Below are 23,682 nucleotides of genomic sequence, written 5' to 3'. Positions count from 1 at the left end.
TGTGTTTTGCCTCATTTTATATAATCATTTCATGTTTCATAACCAGAATGTTAGAAGTATGGACGGGAAATGTGGGAACTTGGGAGATAAAATGTTTATGCTCTAACAAGGTCACCAGAACTTTGTTGTTTTTTATTCAACTTCTACAAACATAAATCAAACTTGAATACAGTTCAGAGCATTTTAAATAAAAGGGCTTAGACAGGGAGTTTCCAATTCAAACCAAATATTTATTAACAATATTTCTAATAAAGATGTCCGAACTCAATTACTTTTTCCTGAATACTTATTATTAAAACAGGGCTCACAGCAGGAACACTAAGAAAAGAGCGCTGTTTCTGTCCCTGCCTGGGGATAAATACAATGTATTAAAGAAAATGTAAATGCAGAAAGGAGGGTGAAGACTCCGCCTTGGTCAGTGATCTCCCACTATACGGCTCCCAAGGACGTTGGCTGATATGTGACCATCTGCACAGAAAAAATTCTCAAAAGACAACCTGCAAATAGCCTCCCCTCCCACCTCTAGTGTTTCTGGTATCTGCTTCTGCAACCTGCCCTCCCACACATGTGTCTGCTCTTTGAGACTTCAGTGGGGCTCCACACATGGTTTACATTATCTGCTGATAGTGAATAAATCATTCAGATCCTGAAGCAGTTTCACGGGTTATATATTTTTCATTCAATGAATGAAAGGGCCTTGAAAGAGGCCAAGAGGGGGAAGCTGACGTGAGGGGATCTGCTGGAAACTGGACTGGAACCTTTAATGAATGGCACACGGATTTGGGCCCAATCCGAATTTTTCCCCTAGTCCTATGGTTTCTGTCCACGGCCTCTCACTACCCAGACGGCTTCCTGCTACACCAACGGCTTTCCCTACCCCCACGGGGATAAACGTGTTAAGGCACGTCCACTGTATGAGATATTTCGACACAGTAAAGGTTGGCATGAATAAAACTGAGTGTCTCCTCTTTGAGAAGCTGATCTGGTTTTTTCAGTCAGTAATGATCTCCTCTGTTCAGGAGGAGATTCTCTCAGGTGCAGGTTGGTTCTGGATCTGGTTCTAGATCATGGAATTGTTTTCTTGCAGACTCCAAATTCCCTTTTCTTATTATCAATTAAAGTGAAGTGGTTCCAGATTTTGCTTCTTTTTCCAGTGTGTCACTCATTTCTGTGGGTTTTTGTGTTTTCTTTTCTAGTGTTGTGGCTTCCCCAGGTTCGGATGGTTCAGGACACCTGAATCCTAGTGTGCAGTGGGAAAAGGATCTATACCACAAGAGTCTGCATAAAGTTTCAAACCTTTGCAAAGGGAGAGCCAGATGGATCTGCAACCAACAGGTGCTTTGCTTCCAATCTCAGCTCTCCCCCGCATCAGGCAGTGATATTTTCCAACAGAATATCATGTGTGAATCAAGGCATACAGTGGCTCTGTGTCTGTCCATACAAGCAGCAGATTAAGAAACAGACAGTTCCTGCTGGTCAAGGACGGTCAGAGCTGCAGCCCCACCGATGTTCCCTTTCAATGCACGGAAAAACAAGGACAGCCTTTGCTTTGCTCTCAGCACTTACATCTGCATAAAGGCATGCATGCAGCTTCCTCTGTCCAGTTTGCAGCAAGCAAGTGCGACCGGATCACTTCTGCGCTGTGTTTAAGGAATCAAAAGATGTAGGGACAAAGCAGCACCCTTGGAGACCACCTCCATTTATTGCGGATCTGACAATTTTTCGACAATAAAATCGAAACAATCGTGTTAGCATCCCGTATAAGCTCTTACGTGAGTGTGTGTGTGTGTGTGTGTGTGTGTGTGTTGGCCAAGGATAACAGCCGTTCAAATTCTGCCCCCTTGGGACACCTTATACCATCTAGGCCGAATGAGTTGGTGGCCATGGACTTTACCATCCTGGAGCCTTCACGGACCGGAGTTGAGAATGTGTTGGTTTTAACTGATGTCTTCAGCAAGTACACGGTTGCCATCCCTACCAGAGACCAGCAAGCAGCCACAGTTGCCCAGGTGCTTGTCACAGAGTGGTTCTCGAAGTTTGGTGTTCCAGCACGGCTTCATTCTGATCAGGGGCGCAGCTTCGAGAGCCAGCTGATTCAGCAACTCTGTGGACTCTATAGCATCGAGAAGTCGAGGACCACCCTGTACCACCCTGCCCGTAATGGGCAATGTGAGCGGTTTAACAGAAAGTTGCACAATCTCCTTAGAGCCTTGCCGGTAACACGCAAGAGAGATTGGAACTCCTGTCTGCCACAGGTGACGTTCTGTTATAATACCACGCCGCATCAACCAACTGATGAGTCTCCATTCTCTTTTGTGTTTGGTCAGCAACCCAGGCTCCCCATTGACTTTATGTTGGGACAGGTTAAGGAACCTGTCAAGGGAACCATCCATGAGTGGGTGGAAGAACATCAAGCGCGCCTGCGTGTGGCATTCGATGTGGCCAAAGACCGGTTAGCTGAAGCAGCTGCTTGTAGGAAGCGGAACCATGACAAGCATGTTCAGGAAGCTCCTCTGGAAGAGGGTCAGTTAGTTCTCCTATGTGATTACAGTGTACGTGGTCGTAAGAAAATCCAAGATCTTTGGAGCTCCACCATTTAAAAGGTCTTGAAAACTCCAGGTGCTGGGCAAGTGGTGTATACTATCGCCCCACAGCATGATCCTTCAAAGATCAAGAGAGTTCACCGTACTCTCTTGAAAGCATTTTTGGGGGCTCAGAGGCAATTTTTTTTGCCTAGGTCTCCACCCCCCCAAGTGCTTGTTGACCCTGATGACTCGGCAGATGAGGACTTGTTTTTGCAGCTTGAGGATCCTGGCGGACCTGTTGGATTTGGCACCGGGCCGTCAGTTAGCAGAGACGGTGCCACCAAATCACAGGCAGGTCCGTCCCGGGTGGAGGCGGTGTCTCCATGTCCCTCTGGTAAAGATGGTGTTCAGCAGGTGGTGCGGAGGACGACTCGGTCTACAGCAGGGTACCACTCTAACATCCACTGTTTGCCGAGAGCTGCAGGTGGGCGGAATGCTGGGGATATGAAGCAACACGCCAACGTGTCAGCTTTATTTCTGCCTCGGTCGTGATCGTCGGGGCGCCGATACAAAATGGGGGGGGCTGGTGTGGCAGGCAGAGGGCCACTTGATTGAGATCAACTGGCACACCAGCTGCTTCATTAGCAGAGGGCTGATAAAAGCTTCAGACAGAGACCTGCTGCTTCCAGGTGGGAAGGTGCAGCAGCTGTGCAGCCTTTGGCTGTGTGTAGGGCCCTAACCATAGCCGGGTAGGTTTGTGCTTTGTTCCCCTCCAAGTTGCTGCCGCACCATTCTTATTATCACTGTGTAGATCGCAGGCAGTGTTTGGCCGCTCATGTGAATCCTGTGGAGAGTCCTCTTAAGCTGCGGGAGCAGGTATGTGTGTGTCTTAAGTTATACTTGTTTATTTGTGTTAATTTACACTTATTTTGTAGGTGCCGCTGTTTTGGTTTCCATTGTTTGTTTCATCCCTGCTCTGCCCAACCCGGTGCACCGTGGTCCAAGAGCGGTGCCATGGCCGGCATTTCTGGGGATCGTGTGTGTGCTCCATACAGAGTGTCAGTGACTGCTGTCCATCCACGCACTGGCGAGCGTCGTGACGGAGCGGGATTGACAGCTATTGGAGCGAGTTCCCCATTCTGGCCTTCTATCGCCCCAAGCACAACCAGGACCTAGTGTCCCACCACCTTGGACTGGCGTCGGTTACGGCCACTGGATGCAAAGGGCGTGACATTGAGCCGAGTGCGCCGCCACAGAGAGCGCACAGCTGGGTGCAGCTGACTTTGTGGGCTGGGCATGATCGCCCTTATGGTTTGGTTGACTCTTTTGGGTATCTTTTTAGAATAGGAATTTTAGCATAATTTCTAATAAAGGTTGTCTATTTCTCTAAAAGCACAGTCTTGGTTTCCTGTGTCGGAGAGTCCTGGGTTTTGGTTTTTAATTTTCTGCTGGCAACTTTCACTGGGGAAACCATAATGCCACATTAAGAAGTCTCCAGCTTGTTCAGAACGCAGCAGCTAGATTGTTAGCAGGAACCAGCAGAAGAGATCACATCACTCCTGTGTTAGTTTCACTCCATTGGATCCCAGTTGATTCTAGAATCAAGTTCAAGATCCTCCTGTTAACCTATAAGGCCTTACATGGAATGGCCCCGTCCTATATTAAGGACCTCATAGTCCCTTACCATCCAATCAGAACACTTCACTCACTAAATGCAGGACTGCTTGTGGTTCCTAGAATTAGTAAAAGTACGGTTGGAGGTAGAGCGTTTAGCCACCAAGCCCCTGTCTTATGGAATAAACTCCCAGCTCATGTAAGAGAGGCCGACTCAGTTTCTACATTCAAAGCTAGACTGAAAACATTCCTCTGTGGACAGGCTTATTGTCAGACTAGTTAGTATTCAGAGATTATTTAACTTAATGTTGTTTAAATTAAACTTAATAACTATTTCTTTTAAAAGGCTGCTAGAAGTTGAAGCTGGGGTAACTATGGTGCTCTGGGGTTCTGTCCTCTTTTCTCTTCTACTTCTACCCTTCCTCTCCTCTATTCTTGATCATTATTCATCATTTAGTTCTCCATGCCTCTGTTTGGTGCAGTGATTCATGTATTGTCACTCTTTCCCCTCCTGGGGAGTGGGAGTGCTTCCAGATTCCAGTTGGCTCATCCGTGCTCCTGTTCCTGACCGTCTACCTCAACCTTTGCTCCCGTTCCTACACCTGGCTGTGGATCCTGCCTCTGGCTCATCTCTGCTCTGTACCTGACCGTTTACCTCGTCTCTGCTCCTGCTCCTACACCTGGCTCCAACCACGGCTGGATGAAGCTCGTCTGCTGGACTTTAAATATGTAGTTGTAGATTTAGATAAGTTAATTCTTCTCTAAGATTTCTGGTAAATCGCCTGTCCGTCCTGGGGGAGGATCCTTCCTTCATGTGGGCACCCCTGAGGTTTCTTCGTTTTTTCCGGAATCCGTTTTTTTTAGGAGTTTTTCCTTACCGCGAAGGGGGGTCTAAGGGCAGGGATGTTAGTATAGTTTAGTCAGTTTGTTAGTTCATTTTAGTATTTTCCTATTGAACTCTTTGTATTCGTGATCCTTTTGAGTTCATGTTTTACTTCGAAGCCCATCGAGACAACTGTTGTTGTGATTTTGGGCTATACAAATAAAATTGAATTGAATTGAATTGAATAATATTCATGTATATTGTAGCGACCTGGGGGTTTGCCCGCCTTCAGCCCCTAAGAGTCATGGGATGGAAAACCATGAGTGAGAGGGCTGGGAACAGAAGCGACCTCCATGCTGTTTGGCTGTTTGTGTGTTTGACAAAATGGACGTTGATGCTGAGAAGGAGACTTTGCTTCTCTGCCTATTTCTTCCTCTCTAAGACTGTCTGGGGGCGTGCGGTGTGTGGGACACGGACAGCTCTCCAATGAAACCACTTCAGTCGTGGCTTGGCTATAGTGTCGTACTAGCTGGATCGTTACAATATAAAGAACCAAGTAAACGCATATTTGAGAAGGATAATGGAAAACCAGATCACTTCTACGCTAGTCTTCTGCGATGATCTTCTGAGCCTCCTCAGAAGAGGAGGGTGGTGTGTCCGCTCACTCAACAGAAGGCGGAAAAGGAGCCAGTTTTGTTCAGTCTGCCTTTTTGTTCCTGTAGGCAAAAATGTAAAAAAGGCTGTTTTTAAAAAAAAAAAAAATGTTTTTAAAGCAGGAGTGTACATATCCTAAAATCAAAATAACATTTCTCGAATTCTAAAAAGTGTCCGTGGCGAGCTTTAATTTAATCCTCGCAGGATACTTTTCAGAATCTGGTCTTTGGAAATATTGCATTTGGAAACATGAAACATAAAGAAAAATACTGCAACCGTGGTGACGAAGAAGAATCGTATACAGTGGGCGAAGCGCACTGGGCCCACATTGAGCCACGCCTGGGTCTGCACACTGCAGCCTGGGGTAGTTGCCCATTTCCCCCCACTGTGACCCTACCAGAGTGGTCTGCCTCAGATGAGCTGCTTGATGCCTGATGAGAACCGTCCCATCTGGCTTCAGCGACCGCAAAATGTTTGTAAAGATGGAGGGTTTTTTAGGGTAAAGAATCTTTAGGAGGGAAACATGAGCTCATGTGAGCACTAATGGGGCTAGGAGAGAAAGGGGGGTTTGCTCAAAAGAAATGCAAAACTCTGTGTTTGTATGTGCATGGGGGCACAGTTCCTGATCTGCTGATCACATTTCCAATTCCTCATTAGCCTTTTAAAGGGGCTGTGTCATGTAAAATCAACTGCTTTGAGCCTTTAAGTGTGATCTTCAGTCCTCATGGGAAGCAACCTCATTTTGATCTGACCATGCATTTCTGAGTATTTCTCCAAAAACCTGCTTGTGATGTCACAGGGTGAGGAACCGCCCCTTCCAGGAAGAGTGTGCAGTGCCAGCCCCGCCCCCAGGCTAAGGCTATGTCTGAATTCCCACCCTAACCCCTAACTACTAAAAAAGCTATATAACGCAGCACTATGTAGTGCCCTGAATATTAAAAAGCCTTTTGGACACCATGCTCACTACTTTTTCTTTATTTTTTTAATAAGACGTCATCGATTTCATGAAGGTAAAATCTAATTAATCTCGTTTTGTGACGATTATGAGTCCACTGTCTTCTGAAGATACAGACGTTGAAAAATTATCAAAAAATACATTTAAATTGTTCAGACGAAATGCATAGTTGTCTATATTCACTGATATAGTGAGCATCGATGAACACTGGTTTTCGCAGAGACTTCTGGGAAATTTCTAGGGCCCTGGATTTTGGAATTGTATATTCAGACAGTACTATAGAATGTTGAACGCACTATATAGTGCAGGATTTAGGATTTACAGGATTTAGGCCCTTTAAACAATACTCTACATTATTTAAACACTATTATAAGGGTCAAAGGTCACTGAGTGTGCATTGTTCTACATGTCAAATTAGTTCAATGTAAGAGTTTATGTTCATTTTTCCTGAGACTGTTGAAGAAAATAGTTTTTGATCTTTGTGAGTGGAGCCAGAGCTCCAGGGTTGGTTGTATCTTCCACTCTACAGAACATTCAAAATTATTCTGCAAATGCAATCTAAGTGTGAAAAAGTTACAAAAAAAAATCCTTGTTTTTCAATTAAACTCATGGAGGATTTTGTGTCCCAGATCTCTGCTGAAAAACCTGAAATGGTTCACTGCCTTGGACGAGGCGTGAACCCCTTCAGGAAAACCTAAGCGTGAGCATCGTCAGAAAACTGTGGCTGATGCAGATCACACTTGGGGCAGGTAAAGACCAAATGAGGAAGACAAAGCCATCCGGTTAAGAGGGCAGCTGCTGAAATACCATCACAAAGCTGCAGGCAGAGATTTGAAGCTGCTGCTTTCTCTGGAGTCCCACCAACGTCAGGGTGTGGGATCCTCCTCCTTTGATGGATGCATGAATTGTGAAGCTGTCTCAAAATAAAAGGTCCTCTGTTCAAAGGTAACTTGACCTGTTAAGATGTTTTTGAATGGAATCGCTTTTGATTTCAGTAAACATGGCCTCCTAATGCAGGAAATTCAACAAATAACCATTTTTAGTTCTTTAAAATCCATCAAATGTTGTGGAATTCTGTTGTGTGTTATGGGAATTATAATAAAAAGTATATTAATGTTTTATATGTTGGTCAAGCAAACATGAGACATGTGTGTGAAATCCTGTGATTACAAGTGAAGGATGTGAGCGCTTTAGACAAAGGTCCAAAGAGGAATGTGAACCTGGAGGCTTTGAATGAGCAGGAGGTTAAGCTACGTTCACACTGCAGGCTGAAACGACCCAATTCCGAATTTTTTGCCCCTAAGCGGCCCAATTCCGATCTTTTCATGACAGTCTGAATGACACAGATCCGATCTTTTCAATTGCGACCCAGGCCCCGTGGGTTTGCCGTCCTGAATCCGAATTGTAGCCGTTCTTTTCAATTGCGACCGCCGTCTGACCGGCCAGGCGACTTGATTCCGAACCGTACGTCATCGACACGCAACAAACGTCATCATTTTGCGTTGAAGTAGGCGGGAACAAGAACGTAAACAACAACCATGGTGGACGATGCTGCTGAGACCAGTCAGTGGAAGGGAAGCAGGTCACGGATTTGATTAATATTTGGGCTGATCGCTCTTTTCAGGCCAAACTCCAGGGCTCTGATCGCAACTGGGCGGTTTTTGAAAAAAATTCCAGATATGGCAGAGCGTGGTGTTGAACCTTTCCTGCGATAACTTTTTTTTTCTTTCTCCCCTTTCCGACCGTCACCGTGCTCAGAAGCGCGGGGGACCCGAGGCGATCCTCCTCCTCCTCCCTGTTCTGATCCTTAGATTCTCCAGAACGGGTTAATAAAGAGTCCATAGCATTTAATCTGGGGGAAACCTTCTTCTATTACCGTCCTCAGTAACACACAACATGAATGCGCGCCCACACTGCCCCCCCCCCCCCCTATTCTCTATCGCGGCACGCGCTTGCACACACACACGCGGGCGCGCGGCCCCAACACATACACATTTCTATTCCACAACAGTGGGTACAGACGATCCCGACTCCATTGCCTTCTTAAAATGAGAAGATTGTAATTGTGCTGCTCCTTCGTGAAAATAAATTTAATATTACAAAAAGAGCTCCGCTTTTGACAACACTGTTGTTGACATCTGCTCCGCAAACAAGTGACGTCGTTCACCGTTGAGTATCCTTCTGGCTTCTGCGCATGCGGGTCTCGTTTGGGTCGTGTCACGGTCACACTGGAGATCACAAAAGTTCGGATTTACTTGGAAATGTGAACGGTCTAGCAAACAAATCAGATTTTTTCAAAAAATCCGAATTGAGCATTAAGCCCTGCAGTGTGAACGTATGCATTGCATCCATCATGTTTCTGAATGAGCAGGATGCATACATCATGTGTGAAAAGGGGAAGGCAGAGTTTCAGCACAGTCTGTGTGAGGAGCAGATGTGAGCAGCTGTGCTGGAATTCTCCCTTTGCAAAGGCGAACCAGAGTTTCAGGGTGTGAAGTCTTATTATTATAACCTTCAACTATAGGATCCTTCTGACTCCAAACCAGAACCAGAAGTCAATTTGGACTTCAACAGTGTAATAACGTGGAAATGTGACTTTGGAGGTTTTTAGTTCTGGGGGGGAAAAGTAATTTAATCTTTTTTTTCTTCTTCCTTTTTCCTTTCCAACTTTATTGAACAGTATACCACAGTGGCTGCAGCTGCAGCTGTGAGGCCGGACGTCCGCGGGGGGGTGGAGCTCGCCTGCAGTGGGCGGGGCTTCGTGAGGGGGACTCCCCGCGCAGGCTTAACGCTGCAGGCAGAGGCAGAGTTATCCTGATAGGAGCGACGGTCCCGCTCCCACCGGACCGGATAAGATTTGGAGCCCAAGTGGGCCGAACCGAGCCTGGATGGACTAATCGGGCGGGATTTAAACAGCGGGAATTGGACTTCAACTGCGACGCGTGAGTTTGTTTCCGACCGGTTCCGCTGCAAAACTTCATCAACGGCTGATAGCCAAACTTTCTCATGTCGATACAAGTGTGACCTCAAAATATGTCCGACCGGAAACCCGGTTTGAAAGCGTCTGACTGCAGAGATTTGGGGTAAAAAAAGATTCATTTCTGACTGGGATCAGGAAAAAATGTTCCTCTGTTCTGCAGGGAAGTTTGGGCAGTTTGTGTTGGACGCACGCGGGTGTGGTAGGCGGGGCGAGCCGACAAAAACATAGACGCGAGCCAGCTAACGTGAGCGCGCGCGCGAGAGAGAGACAGACAGGACGAGTGTTTCTGTCGGGTTAGAGGAAAAAGTGGTTCCGAAAGTCTTTAGTGCGGAAAGCAATAAACCTGGTGGTCCAGATCCACCGGTACCACTGCTGATCACCTGGATCAGGTGTGTTCAGTCAATCAGTAAGAGGAGACTCCTCTGCAGAAGGAGCTGCAGAGATTTATTTAGTGATTAGTCACTGAATACCTTTCAGACTTATTGACAATATAATACAAGAGAGTGAATGTCTCAGGGGGAATTGAAATGTGAATAAATTGCAGGAAAAGAACAAAACCAGTGTCAGAAAAAGAAGAAATGACGGCGTGTTTGGCGTCACATATGAGGGTTTCTATAATGACGTGATGAACTTCATATGGTGACGGAGAGACGGATGTTGTCCGGATTCCCGCCTAAAACACTAGTATGTAGAGCCCTGAAGTTTAACAGCAATTCAGACGCCATGATCACACTTTTATTTTTTAAACTGCGGATATGACGTCATCGATTTCATTAAGTAAAAATCGGTTTAATGTCAGTTTTAATGATTTATTTAAAAAAATATGTTTAAAAGACTTTTTTCCTCCGATCTAGTGAGCATCGATGCACACTGTTTTTTTCACAAGGAATTCTGGGAATTTCAGAATTGTAGATTCGGACGCCACTACAAAATGGCGAACGCACTACACAGTGCATTTTATAGGGGTTAGGGTTGGCCAGACATACCCTACAAATCCAAAAACTAGTGTCCTAGAAATTTCCCAGAAGTCTGCAAAAACCCAGAGTGCATCGATGCTCACTAGATCGGCAAATATAGACCACAATGCATTGCGTCTGAACATTTTTTTGACCAAAAAATGTATTTTTTAAATAAATAATATTATATTATAAATAAATTATCTTTGTGAATTCGATGACATCATATCTGCTGTTTAAAAAAAAAAGAAGACAAAAGTAGTGAGCATGACGTCTGACTCGCTTATAAAATTCAGGGCACTACCTAAAGCTGCACTATGTTTTTAGTAGTTAGGGGTTAGGGTGCGAACTAAGACTCAACCAGAGACTCGATGGACCACCGGTAGATTCTGCTCTGCAAACACGGAGCCTGAAGTGGGATAGGACTGGATCTAACTGGAAAGTTTGTCCCTCTGCTGGCTCCACCCATGTATCCGCCCACATAAACTCTCCTAACCCCCCCCACACACACACCTCACACACACAGTTGTCATGTAAAGAAATCCAGAAGGTATTAATCATTTGAAGCCGTAGAAAAATTGAGCCCTTTTGGACCCGCCTCTGGTTGTGGAACTGCAACATCGTAGTTTGCAGTGAATTTGGGGATGGGGGGGTTTGATCCGAGTGTCGACAGGCTTTGCTTATGGCGTTCCTTTATAATACAGGTACTATAAATGTGATGGGTCAATTTCCCGCTCGCATTCCAACGCATTTTCCTACAGAAGATTTCGAAATGCTGAATGCTGATCTTGTCACTCACCAGGCTCTTTGTCTCATTTTATAGTCTTTGGCATCACAGGATTTTAACTCACGACCTTCCAGTCCCAGGGCAGACACTCTACCACAAGAACACGTAACTGTTGCCGTAGTTGGACGTTTATTTTGTGTCTTTTAGTGGTTTCGTTAGGCTGCACAGGGGAGAATCAACATATAGGCTGCAGAGTCTGAAAAAAGAGGAAACAGTTCGTTTTCTAGGCAGCAGTTATGGTATAGCTGATGCAGCTGGAACTGCTATCCTATTGGGAGTCACACAAGAGCCCCTTATCTCAGAAAACCTGCCAAAAGTCTCTGGATGTCCTACTGACAGCCGTGCTGACGAGGTCAGCCTGCACCCTGATGACACGAGCATAGCCGAGCACACGGGCGCTCTGAAAAGGTAAACATGGGTACGGTACATTTTCCTCCGGTGTCCCTGCAGACGTGCCCTCTAAAAGGTCTTCTGGGCTTTGGATCTGGTTGTGTTGCAGTTGAACTGTGAGGGAGTGGCAAGTCAGTTGTGTCTCCGTTTATTACAGCCAATTATCATAAATAAAGAAAAGATTTGGAAAATGTACAGACACGATGGTGATGTGCCCCAACAGAACCAGAGCTCTATCAGTTGTGTCTAAACGCCCTGCGGTGGGTTTTGAGAGTCAGTCGCAGTGCAGCGATCTAGCAGCAGGTCTTTTTGGGCGCCGCGGCGTGATGTTTCAGTCAGCAACTCTGCTTTGGCCTTTGCCATGTTGATGATGTAATCTGCTCAAGGGAAAAGCCAAGAGGAAAAGACGTACGGAGACGATACCAAAAGAATCCTAGTTTTATTTTATTTGTCACTCCATGGACTGATGCTGGACCGTATGTCCATTATAGACCCGATCTCTCAAAAACGTCTGTGTCTTCCATGCAGTGACCGCTGTAGGAAAAAATATCTGTCGCTTTGCAGTTTTTCCACACATGCTCAAAAAAGCCTGGAGATGAAGACCAGAAAACGCGAACGGATAAAATCAAGAGTTTTATTGTCCCTAACAAAGAGCTCTAAAAACAAAGTAAAACAGATCATCTGTTCTTTCCAAATCCAAAGCCTGCAAAACGTAATGGCTGGGTAGCTCGGTTGGTAAGGTGGGAAGCTACCATGCAGGAAACCAGGGTTCGATTCCCGGAGGGGAATGAGCAATGGTACTGGGGGCTATTACCATATCAATGGTCATATCAATATCAGCAGTTAACATCACCCAGTGAGGGTCCTTAGGCAAGACCCTTAACGCTACTGCCTCCCGAGCGCAGTTTCAGCTACAGCTCACCGCTCCCCAAGGGGATGGGTCAAATGCGGAGAAAGAATTTCCCTTCGTGGGATAAAATACAGTGTATAAAAAAAAATATATAACATGGGGCTGCCTGGGAACAAAAGATATTCCTTGAGTGCAGATTTTAAACATGAGGTCAGAATCTCCTCCCCCGGAAGCATGATGGCGGCCGAATCTCCGCCTCTGGTCGCCCGGATTGGCCTACTTCCTTCAGTCCATTCTTGGAATCACAGCATCTGGTCATGAATCCCCATGTGGTCCACCATAGGCGGCAGGAACTTCCCAGCAGGCAATAGGTCCTAAAGCTTTGTTCTCCACAGGAGAGCAGGCGCCTGAAGAGGTTCCCACACATTGAATCAGTCCCAGAGATGATTAATTTATGGTCCATATCAGACCTACAGCCCAGTCTTCCAAATGGCCTTAGAAGATCAAAGTCTTTGTGATCTTGGAGCTGCAGTCATCAAACCTTCTCACATATGCAACTTAAAGAAGCTTTTTCAAAGTTAAAAGGACGGAAACATCACACACTAATAAAACTAAAGACTAACTAACTACATGTCTCTGGTGTCTCCCCAGAGAAGATGCTCTAAAAATAAATGGACCTTTGTCTATGAGCAGAACGTTATTCTGCATTCATGGAGGTGTTCCAATGTTTGTTCTTCCATGTTGGTTTTCCCAGTCGGACAGGTATTGGAATAGAATAGAATAGAATAGAATGCCTTTATTGTCACTATACACATGTGCATACAGTGAAATGAGAGCCGCTCACCGTTCAGTGCAGACATGCATGAGAAAAATAATTTCACAAAAGTAATAAAATAATTTCATAAAAATGTAATGTTTAATTTGCAAGAGTACAAAAATGTACTATTAATTTTTTTTTGCTGAGTAGGTTGTGTGTGTGTGTGTGTGTGTGTGTGCGTGTGTGTGTGTGGAGCTGTTTTATGAAATTTTTAGGTTCGAGGGAGGTAGGCACTAAGCAGAAACAAATGACTCACAGACTGCTTGCTAGAATAAATGTGTCTTCTCACAGGCTCATCTGCAGTAAACTCATCCTATACTGTAGATTTATTCACGGGACATGATATGTTTTCCCCTTATTATGAACAGCTGGTCTTACTCAATTAAGTAATCCTGTCTACAGGTGATTACAAAAGACCATAAACATGTCAGGATATTCTCTACAAAACACTCCTTTTACAGGACAGCCCTAGAATCACCGTAAACATGTTCTTCCATGTAGAACAGGATGAAAGTTTACATAAGCATTCCTTTTGGGGGTCAGCCACAGAACATCCTTCAGTATCCATCTCAGGAGCTGTCAGGGACAGTGCATGTTTGAGTTCAGGATGGTTATGGCTTTGGGGAAAAACTGTTTTTAAGGGGGTTTGTCCTTCATCTGATGCACCTGTAGCGTCTACCTGAGGGCAGCAGGTCAAACAGTCTACATCCAGGGTGGAAACTGTCTTTTATGATCTTCCCAGCTCTGCTAAGACAGCAAGAGGAGTAGATGTCCAACAGGGAGGGGAGGGGGGAGCCGATGATCCTCTGAGCTGCTTTGTCTACCCTCTGCAGTCTCTCCCTGTCCGCCATGGTGCAGCTGCCGTACCACACTGTAATGCAGTACGTCAGAAGGCTTTCAATGGACGTACGGTAGGAGGTTGTCAGCAGGCTGGGGTCCAGATTGTTCTTCCTGAGGACCCACACAAAGTGGAGTCTCTGCTGGGCCTTCTTGATGACCTCTGTGATGTTTTCTGTCCAGGAGATGTCGTTGGAGAATACCACTCCCAGAAACCAGAAGGTGTGGACCCTCTCCACACGCTCTCCATTGATGTAGAGGGGAGCTGGGTCGGTGCTGTGCCTTCTGAAGTCCACCATGATTTCCTTGCTTTTCTGGGTGTTCAGAGCTAAGTTGTCTGAACACCAAGCTGCCAGCTTCAGGACCCCCTCCCTGTAGGCCGCCTCTTCTCCCTTTGAGATGAGTCCGACGACTGTGGTGTCATCAGCAAACTTCACGATGAGGTTGCTGTGGTGCTGCAGACTGCAGTCATGGGTGTAGAGGCAGTACAGGAGGGGGCTCAGCACACAGCCCTGTGGGGCGCCAGTGCTCAGTGTGTGTGTGGGGGAGAGGTGGGGGCCTCTGAAGTGAGGAAGTCCTTTATCCAGGCACATGTGAGGGGGGGCAGGCCTATAGTGTCCAGTTTCCCGATCAGTATGTCCGGGATGATTGTGTTGAAGGCAGAGCTATAGCCCCCACAGAGCCTCCGGACGTAGCTCTGCTGCTCCTCCAGGTGGCTCAGCAGCATGCAGGGCTAAGGCCATGGCATCCTCTGTAGACCGGTTTGTGCGGTATGCAAACTGGTGGGGGTCGAGGTCTTGGGGGAGGTGGTCATTGATGTGCCGGAGGACCAGTATCTCAAAGCACTTCATGACTGTTCCGGTCGTTCCAACACTGCATGAATGCAGCCTTTTTCAACGTTTTATCTGGAGGGACAACAACCCATCACTGCAATTGGCTCTAAAATGGGAACAAAATCCACAAATTGTAAAATAAAAACTCTAAAATGTTCTGTTAGTTTTCAATCCAAAGTAAAACACTATTCCATCCAGATTCCATTTGAATTCTTTCTCTAATGAGGTGAATTACCAAAACACTCCATGCATCTGCTCCTGGTCCGGCCTTTTTGTCAAAGTTTAGAAGCCTTTGTGGCTCACGAGCCCAAAAGTTTACCCACCCCTGCCTAAGAGTGAACCATCACGGTTGTTATGGGTGGAGCAGAGGAAGTCCCAAGAGTAGAAATGTGTTGCCAGTGTCTGAATAGGGGCTGCCAGAACATGTCTGGTGACGATCAAGGGCTTCCATCTTTGCCTGGGTTCTTCTGTTTGTGAGATGCTGAGATCTTTGCTTGTACTCTTAAATAAACAGACCCCTTGGAGCAGAAGTCACATTCTGGGTCAATTATTGTCACATTCTGGGTCAATTATTACACAGACCGTGCATTTACCTCACCACAGCCGAACACCAGATTTGACATTTTTAGAATTGATCTATTCCAAAGTAACCACAGCTTCGAAGTTGTAAATCGACATTTTAGCATTAAATGATAGGATTTGTTGTTTGTGTAAAATACATTTTTATATTCATTGTTGTTTAAATGTTGTAGTTTACATTTGACCTTTTTACCTCTTTAGTAACAGTTCACCTGTGTTTTATCACCCCCCCCTTTACCCCCAACTAGGATGAGGGGGTTAACAACACACTGTCCTTAGCAGATAAGGAAAGAATGCTGTTTGAAAACATTCCCACAAAAATCATTATACGACATCCCTAATGAACTTTTCACCTTATGTCTCTCTGTTTGTCAGTTGTAACCTCCTTCCTAGATTCTTTTTGAGAAAGGAGGGTGATGGAGACTTCCGTCACACTCGTGTTTTCTTCCTTGTGCACAAGAATCTTCCTTGTTGTTGTGGTTTCTTACTGTGCGTTTCTTTATTGCCTAGATCAATTTATCTAACAGTTTGTTAGTTTGAAGCAGGTGAACCTGTTGGGTTTTTGACTATTTCTTAACAAAGAGAAGAGCGAGCATCTCTGTTAGTTCTGCAGAAGGAGAAGCCGTGTGTCACGGCACACAGGGGTTGATTACATGAAAGTGGGTCATTCAATCAGGAACAGAACAGGAACATCAGATCTCGTATAATCAGCACTTTGTACATCAGTGTTTTCTCATTGAAAGACAGAACTGAGACACAATCAATATTAGGGGGATAACAGCGTGTGAGCAAATGATAACTACTAGGGGTGTAGGAAAAAATCAATTTGATAGTTTATTTGGAGATGTTATTGGTTAAGGCACAATCATTCCATACATTTTTCTTATACAATGTTAAGCACTGCAACTATATCCACGTATAAGTTGCTTTTACCCAAGCAAATTCATAGTGCTTTTATTTTGGTAACTTAAGATATATAAAGGGAACAGTCAACTTTGTCTTCCACAACAAAATATATTTCAGTGACCATTAAATAAAACAAATGTTACCATTTTATTACAGTGAAAGGCATATTAATATTCAGTTAGTTTTCAGGTAGACTCTTGCCGATACAAACCCCAAATAACTACACAAAGTCCATGGAAACCAACTGCAGGATTTAAGCGTAAGCACTAGACTTTCTTTACATGGTTACACATCTTTAGTTTGGGACAGCTCAAGAGGCGATTGTATATACTATCTGTGTGTGTGAGGCCATTGTTGGGGCTGCTCTGTACCTGATATCAGTGTTTCAATATGTGATGCTGAGACCTAGAAGACTAAACCCTGAATCTACTAAACACAAACATTTTGGCGCTGATTTCTCCTGGTCGTAAATGCAAAAAACACTTGTTCAAAGAGAGAAATGGTACTTTGCAGTGTGGATCTGTAAGATTTCCTGTGTTAGAGGTTTGCATGCACATAGATGTTGTTCTCCATTCTGAGTCTTGGGTGTCTGAGTCTGATTCAGGGAACTTTTAAGCTGCCTCGATCTTTTAACTACCCAACCAAGACAAAATCCATTTAAAATAAGATTTCTCTGCCGGTCCTATACTGTCAATGTTTTCAGTAATATGTTTTCTAAATGTACTCTTTATCCTGCGTCCGTCCCCCTCTAGATGTTGGTAGAATTCCTTGTATTTTTCCAGTCCATATTTGGAGTGTGCATCCTCTGTTCTCCTTCCAGTCAAATGTTTTCCCATCTGTCCATGATAAATCTGCAATGGTCGTAGCAGATGCAGATTGCAGATGCTGCGAGCAAAGGTTAATAACTTCCTCCTTCGTGGGAATGACTGCATGGCTTTGCACGGACGGGTTAGGGTCTAAAGAAATGTCAAAGCAGTGAACTTTTGTCACAGGTCACGAGTAAATGGAAGAGTGGGTGTAGTACACACTGAAAGCGGGACTAATGGGAAGCCAGCCCAGACAAACAAATAAAAACAGGTATTCATGTAAGTTTGGACATTTACACTTCAATGCAATAAAAGATTAAAACAGCAAGCATACATCCCTCTTCAGTACTTGCATACATTACATACATTACATAAATTATTTTTCGTTAAAAACGGTCTATTTGACATGCAGTGCAACGGGTTGTCATGGTAACGGCTACCAAGCTTGCACAGATACATAAATGCATATGCTAACATCATGTTATGTGATCCAAAGCATCATTTCAAAGGGAAAGTTCATCTATTACTGCTCGTTTTTGTCCAGACGATGACGCAAAAGTTAGTTTCTTTTGTCTACCTATGATCCAAGTTACTATTGCTCCGGTTACCAACTGGCGTTTAGGCCAGCGAAATGATGGAGAACGTTTTGGGTATGTCATCAAAACTGCTTTTCGGTGCGCATCATCACTGTATTTTATCACTCTTCAATATACAATCAGTGCCCAGCCAGAATGAAATATTTACGCAAACCACGGTGTAAAATACTAGAGATTATACAATTACCATTTAATTTATTTCTGTGTTGCAGGAATATTGTTGGATCCACACTTGGAGCCTAACGGAGGACAACCATGCAGTATTGTACCCTACAACAAATTCCGGTCTGGACTTCCTCCCAGGTCCAGCAGGGTGGTTCCCAGCTTATGCAAGATGTCTCACAAACCCAGCAGACCTGGAACACAAATGTCATTAATGAGTACAACGGCCCCAACTCCAGAGTCCAGCCGCTCCAAAGTTTTAGCGTGGTGCACAGTCAAGCCCATCTTTGCAGACAGACGACAAATCAGAACAGTGCTGGAGTCACTCCTTCAGTCCAATATGCTAAAAAAAAAGACGCATCTCCCTTATTGGTTTCTTTGTTACGTGAAAAACCTTTGCAAAATGACAATCAGACTTTAGCCAGTCAGAGCCCTTCCAGCACAATCAGCAAAAACACAACCCCCTCGCAGCACGTATCAGTCGAGTGGCAGCAATACAACGCTTCTTCGTACTCCCAACACAGTGGTCCTCAGCAAGGTTGCTACCAGAGTTCAAACAGCGGCGTGGCGGGACCCACGTCTGCCTTAGACTCTCTTCATCCCAAAACATCCTCGACAGAAAGCTCATTCTACCAACAGAGTGATTATGGGCAGAATTCCAGCCCAAACAGCACACAGGGATACTCTACAAGGTACCCAGCAAATGTTGGGATACTAACACATCAGTCTGCAGCAAACAGCTGCATGACCATCTCACCAGTTTATACACAACTCTTGTATCTTCCCAACAGAAATCTCCAAACAAATCTGCATAGTGGTCAATTAAGTGCCATGCAAGACAATTCGGAAACTGTCTCCAGCAACCTCAATTATTATCGTCCTCCCCCTCCTCCTTATAGATTCAACCATTTGTCCAATCAGATAGTACAGTCTCCAGCTACAGTTTTGAATAAAAACTGTAATGGGAATGTGGCCCAACTCCCACCTCTCCAGCCTAAAATGCCTCAAAGTGTCAGTCCTGGCACTGTGTTGTTTCTGCCCCCACAACCATCTTTTCCAAATAAAGCCAGCGTTGGATCAGCAATAGCCGGGAGTGGAGGGGGTCAGTTGGTCCATGGTTCACCTCCCAATAATAATATAGTCCCAGAAAGAAACCCAGTTACATCTTTAAGTAAGGGATCTCAAGCGGTTCAGACACTGGTTAGTAGGTCATCACAAACAAATTCAAAAAACGAGGTCATAACACAGATTAAGCGCTGGCTTGAAGAATTACCTGCAACACTTTCACAAAAGCTGCCCTCAAGAGCAGTTGCTGTTGTCCAACCATTATCACAGGAGAAAGCGAACATCTCCACAAACACTACAAGCAGGGACCCTTTGATCAACCCACAGAAAGGATGTGTTTTACCCACTGGGGTTGAAAACGGTACCAAAACCCTTGATGTTGGTTCTGACATAGAACATCCAACCACAAAACGGTCCAACAAAGTGGTGCCAAACACAAATACTGGAAGAGTAAATTCAGGATCGAAACGACGACAATCGGTGCAAGAATCAGAAGTGAGGAACAGAAAAAGTCCTCAGTGTTTATCCAAAGAACACCTGGGGAGAAAAAAGGCAAAGGCATCGCCTTCACTAGCGCCTGGTGCTGGTCTTTCTTCTCTCCCAACAACCACTTGGACCGCCGCAGCCTTAAAGGATTTCATACAAGAAACAGAGAAGTCGCAGGTGATACCGGCAGATTCCCCGAGTGGTCTACAAGTCAAACTTCAACATATGTATGAGGAGATCGTCCACCAAAATGTCAATAATGGCAGTTGGAAAAAAAATTTTCTTCCAGATGTTAAACATTTCTGTGATCAGCACGTCACTCCGGACACTGTGGTGCTGTCACAAGTAAAGGATGGGTTTAAAGAGCAGCTTAAACATTATCACGTCCTTGGTGATGGGATGTATTCGGAACAGCCTTACAAATCGCTCTGGCTAAATGTCAACGAGAAGCTTGATGACATAGACAAGGAATTTGGCTTTCCTTGGCCTTTGAGGCGTCATTTTTACGTGGATGAGAGCGACAGCCAGAAAGATGAGAAAAATCAGTACAACCTTTGCAAACCAACTATAAATGAAGTTCCAGAAAGAGTCCTGTCAGTCTCTGAAGTTGGGAAAGACCAAACATCTAATGTCCAGTCCCCTGTGACTCCAACAGCACCAGATTCAGCGGAAGAAGATTCCACTGACCCAAATTACTTATTTAAAATTGAAGTTTTGACTCCAGAAGAAGCAAAGGCTTTTTATGAGGAAGTTCAAAAAGACAATCACAGTACAGGTGGTCAGAAAGAGATTGCTGAGATTGACCAGAAGAAGACCAACCCTCCCACAGAAGCCACATCTACAGGATCAGATGCAGAAAACCTGTCAGTTGATCCAATTGACCTGATTTGCTGCCTTGGAACGTTTATGGAAAGGAATTTGGCATTAAACACTCCGACTGTGAAATGTCTATGCAAGGAAAAACAGGAAGAGTGTAAAAGTACAGATGAAGAAAGTACAGACAAGGGCCCCGATTCTGACCCAGAGATACAGGAAATTGTTGTGGAAGATGATTGTGAAAGAAGTGATGAAGACCTTCCCACTCAGTTGTGCCAAATTATTGTTCTGACAGACGATGACACTCTTGACTCTCCCATTATTGAAGAGCCAATCACCGAGCCCAGCATGACGGTTGACCATCCGTCAGACGTTGATATGACAAGCGGCCCAGAAGACAATGAACCCTCTGACTCTTTCGAGGAGATCCCTAACTTGGTCATTGGATTATCTGAACCTCAAGAAGAATTTTCAACAGAGGAGACCACTTCCTCGCAAATCTCACCGTCAAACTCTTCTGACGATTGTACCAAACATGCGGAACCTCTGAAGCTCAGTAGTCCTGCGGCCTCAGTTCCCCTCCAAACACCAGAAGAGGAGGACAAAGATGAACAAACGTCTTCTAAATCTGATGATGAGACACGTGTAGAAATTAAGAATCCGGCTGACATTAGTCTTAAAACAAACTCCAAGAAATTAATTGGATCCCGTTATAGAAATGTAACATCTGAAATGAAACAAAGAAGCCTCTGTACCCTTTTACCACCCTTAAAGGAAGTTCAAGATTCAACCTCAGAAAATAAATCTGTGAAACTAGTATTATTTGGCTCTACTAACCAGGAGAAATGTGGTTCACCTGCATTTAAAATGAGCCATCTTTCCTCACCAACACTGGGGTCTGCTGGAGCACAGCAACCTCCACAAGTTGTTTCTGTAAATGTTAAATCTTCCAGGAAGAACCCTGAGGAAGCAGCCTACAGCAGGAAACCCTCAGTCAAGCAATTAATTTATGAAAAATGGAGTAAAAGCTTTCCAAGTTGTTACAGAAACAAAACAAAGAAGAAGAAGAAGAAGAAACAGCAGAATTGCTCTGAAATGACAGACTCTGATGGAAAGAAAATGGTCTCTCTGAGACGGAAAAGGACAAAATCCCTCCCCAGCGCCGTTGGGGTTAAAGAGGCTAAGAGGAGAAAATACAGCGTCTCTCTTGAACAAACTGCTCCTATGGATCAAAGGAACACAGATCATGAAGTGCCACTCCAGGACAACATCATCTTGAAGTTCAGCATGTTGCCCAGTACCTTCAGCTTCAAGGAAGGGGTCAACGTCGGGACGGAAAGCAGCAATGGAGTTTCAGGTGAACCATCGAAAACATAGTTGGATTTTAAAGATGATTTTTGGGAGAAGAATGAAGCAATCACACAAATCCTGGAAGATTAAATAATTAAAATGCACTTCAAAAAGGAAATCAGTTAAATCTTTGTCATTCTCAACAGAAGAATGTTTGTAACTTGTATTCAATGAGTCTCCATGTTCCTGTGCTTCAGTTACCAGGTCACAGGTACCTTTTGAGTAATCCGATTATCTAATAGCGCTGGACAGTGGTGCAGTGGTTGGCACTCTTGTCTCACAGCGAGAAGGCAGTGGTTTGAATCCCGGCTGGGTTCTTTCTGTGTGAAGTTTGCATGTTCGCCTTGGGCAGCTGTGGGTTTTTTCTCTGGGAACTCCAGCTTCCTCCCACTCCCTAAAACCTGCGTGGTAACTTTTAAAGAATTGTCTCTAGGTGTGAATATGAGTGCGTGCTATGACTTGTCTAGTCCTCCCGGGACAGTAGTTGAGATAGGCTCCAGCTACACCATCAACCCGAAAGAAGATGGATGGACAGATAGATGATTTCTCAACTGTCACATAAACCAGAGACCAGGTTTTTGGATGAAAAACTATGAAAATGTAGAAACCAGGTTAATGTTATACATTTAGACTTGAGTTCTTCAACAACCGCACATCAAGTGCAAGTGGCAGTAAAAGAGCCGTGGGTGGTCCAGGTCCACTGCATTTCTGAGTAAAGGATCTTCATGGACACAAAATCAAGGGAAAATGTTATATTGTGTTTTATTGAAATAGTTGGGTTAAACTTAAAAAAAAAAAAAAGACATCCATTCAAACTCGTGTTTTCTTTACTTCACAGGTCAGACAGAAACTGTGATTAACAACCGGAGCCCAGGAGATGTAGTCAAAACCATCAAGTCCAACAAAGGTAAGCAAACCTTTTTTTCTCTTAAACTCATCCTTGGATAACAGTCACAGTGGTGCTTTTTCTTTCTTTGTAGACCGCTGGTGTCATCCTCCCGATCAGCATTCTGAGCCTCTGAAGATTCTCAAGAACTCCAACCTCTTTGAAGAGTATCAGAAGAAATATCAGGAGAAGAACCAGACTTTGACCAACAAATAAATCCTAAGACGACCTTCATTTTGCAGAACTGTGTTTTCTTCATTTGAATGTCATTCGTCAAATCTTTGGGCTATACTTGACAAGTTTTTACCTCTGTAAAAGTTTCACTCACTTTTTGAGCGTCTTACTCAAACTTTGTTACAGTATTAACCAAACATGCATGTTATACTTACACTAACAAAATACCATGAAGTATTTCTGTTTATTGTTGTTTTGATACAAAGAATATCTATTTTTTTATGTCCTTTTTTTATTTTTTAGGTTGACAAAGACATTCTTGCTCCTTTTGATGTACATCATAAAAAACATCTTTACAAACAGAGTTCTTTGTTGTTTTGGTCTCTATACATCGCATAAGGAGAAAGGAGTTGAGTGCTGCCTGTGGTTATGAGGACTTTTGGGGTCTTGATAACAATAGATCTGCTGTGAAGCCCTGCAGAGATCTGGAGACAATGTCACTAATGTGTGGAGGATGGCCCCCGTAGACCTTCCAATCCAGTTCATTTTTAAAGCAATCATTTATTTTTACTTGTACCATGGTCCAGGTAAATACTCTATTCTGATTGGCTAAAGGGTGTGAATTTAAAAGTAAGAATGCAGACCTAAGAATAAGATGTTCTATATCTCTGTGCTGGCTTCTTTACAACAAACCTTAGCTTCATTGTCTGGACAAAAACGAGTGTTCAGAGGTGAACTGACGCTTTGTCTGACTTTTGTCACATTGCCTGGGGGGGGGGGGGGGGGGGGTATGTTGGCCTTCAATGAAGCCTGTGACACGACACGGTTAAAAAAA

The 23,682-nt window shown here is 44.4% G+C and overlaps 1 protein-coding gene across 1 annotated transcript; it reads left to right on the top strand.

Moving 5' to 3' along the window:
* The first annotated feature begins 9,339 nt into the window (after positions 1-9,339).
* Positions 9,340-23,211, top strand: LOC101161883. The gene is made up of 4 exons (XM_020704303.2): positions 9,340-9,513; positions 18,121-21,794; positions 22,626-22,694; positions 22,768-23,211. The coding sequence occupies exons 2-4, from the start codon at positions 18,164-18,166 to the stop codon at positions 22,887-22,889; spliced, it is 3,822 nt and encodes a 1,273-aa protein (XP_020559962.1). The 5' UTR covers positions 9,340-9,513; positions 18,121-18,163; the 3' UTR covers positions 22,890-23,211.
* The last annotated feature ends 471 nt before the right edge of the window (positions 23,212-23,682 follow it).

Source organism: Oryzias latipes, chromosome 6 (assembly GCF_002234675.1).
Source record: "Oryzias latipes chromosome 6, ASM223467v1".
NCBI lineage: Eukaryota > Metazoa > Chordata > Actinopteri > Beloniformes > Adrianichthyidae > Oryzias > Oryzias latipes.
This window is presented reverse-complemented; position numbering and strand designations above follow the sequence as displayed.

Excerpts from the sequence above, each read along its gene's own strand:
- LOC101161883 (XM_020704303.2), top strand. The coding sequence starts at position 18,164 with ATGCAGTATTGTACCCTACAACAAATTCCGGTCTGGACTTCCTCCCAG. Across the intron at positions 21,795-22,625 it reads AAGCAGCAATGGAGTTTCAG|GTCAGACAGAAACTGTGATT; the intron begins GTGAACCATCGA and ends TTTACTTCACAG. Across the intron at positions 22,695-22,767 it reads AACCATCAAGTCCAACAAAG|ACCGCTGGTGTCATCCTCCC; the intron begins GTAAGCAAACCT and ends CTTTCTTTGTAG.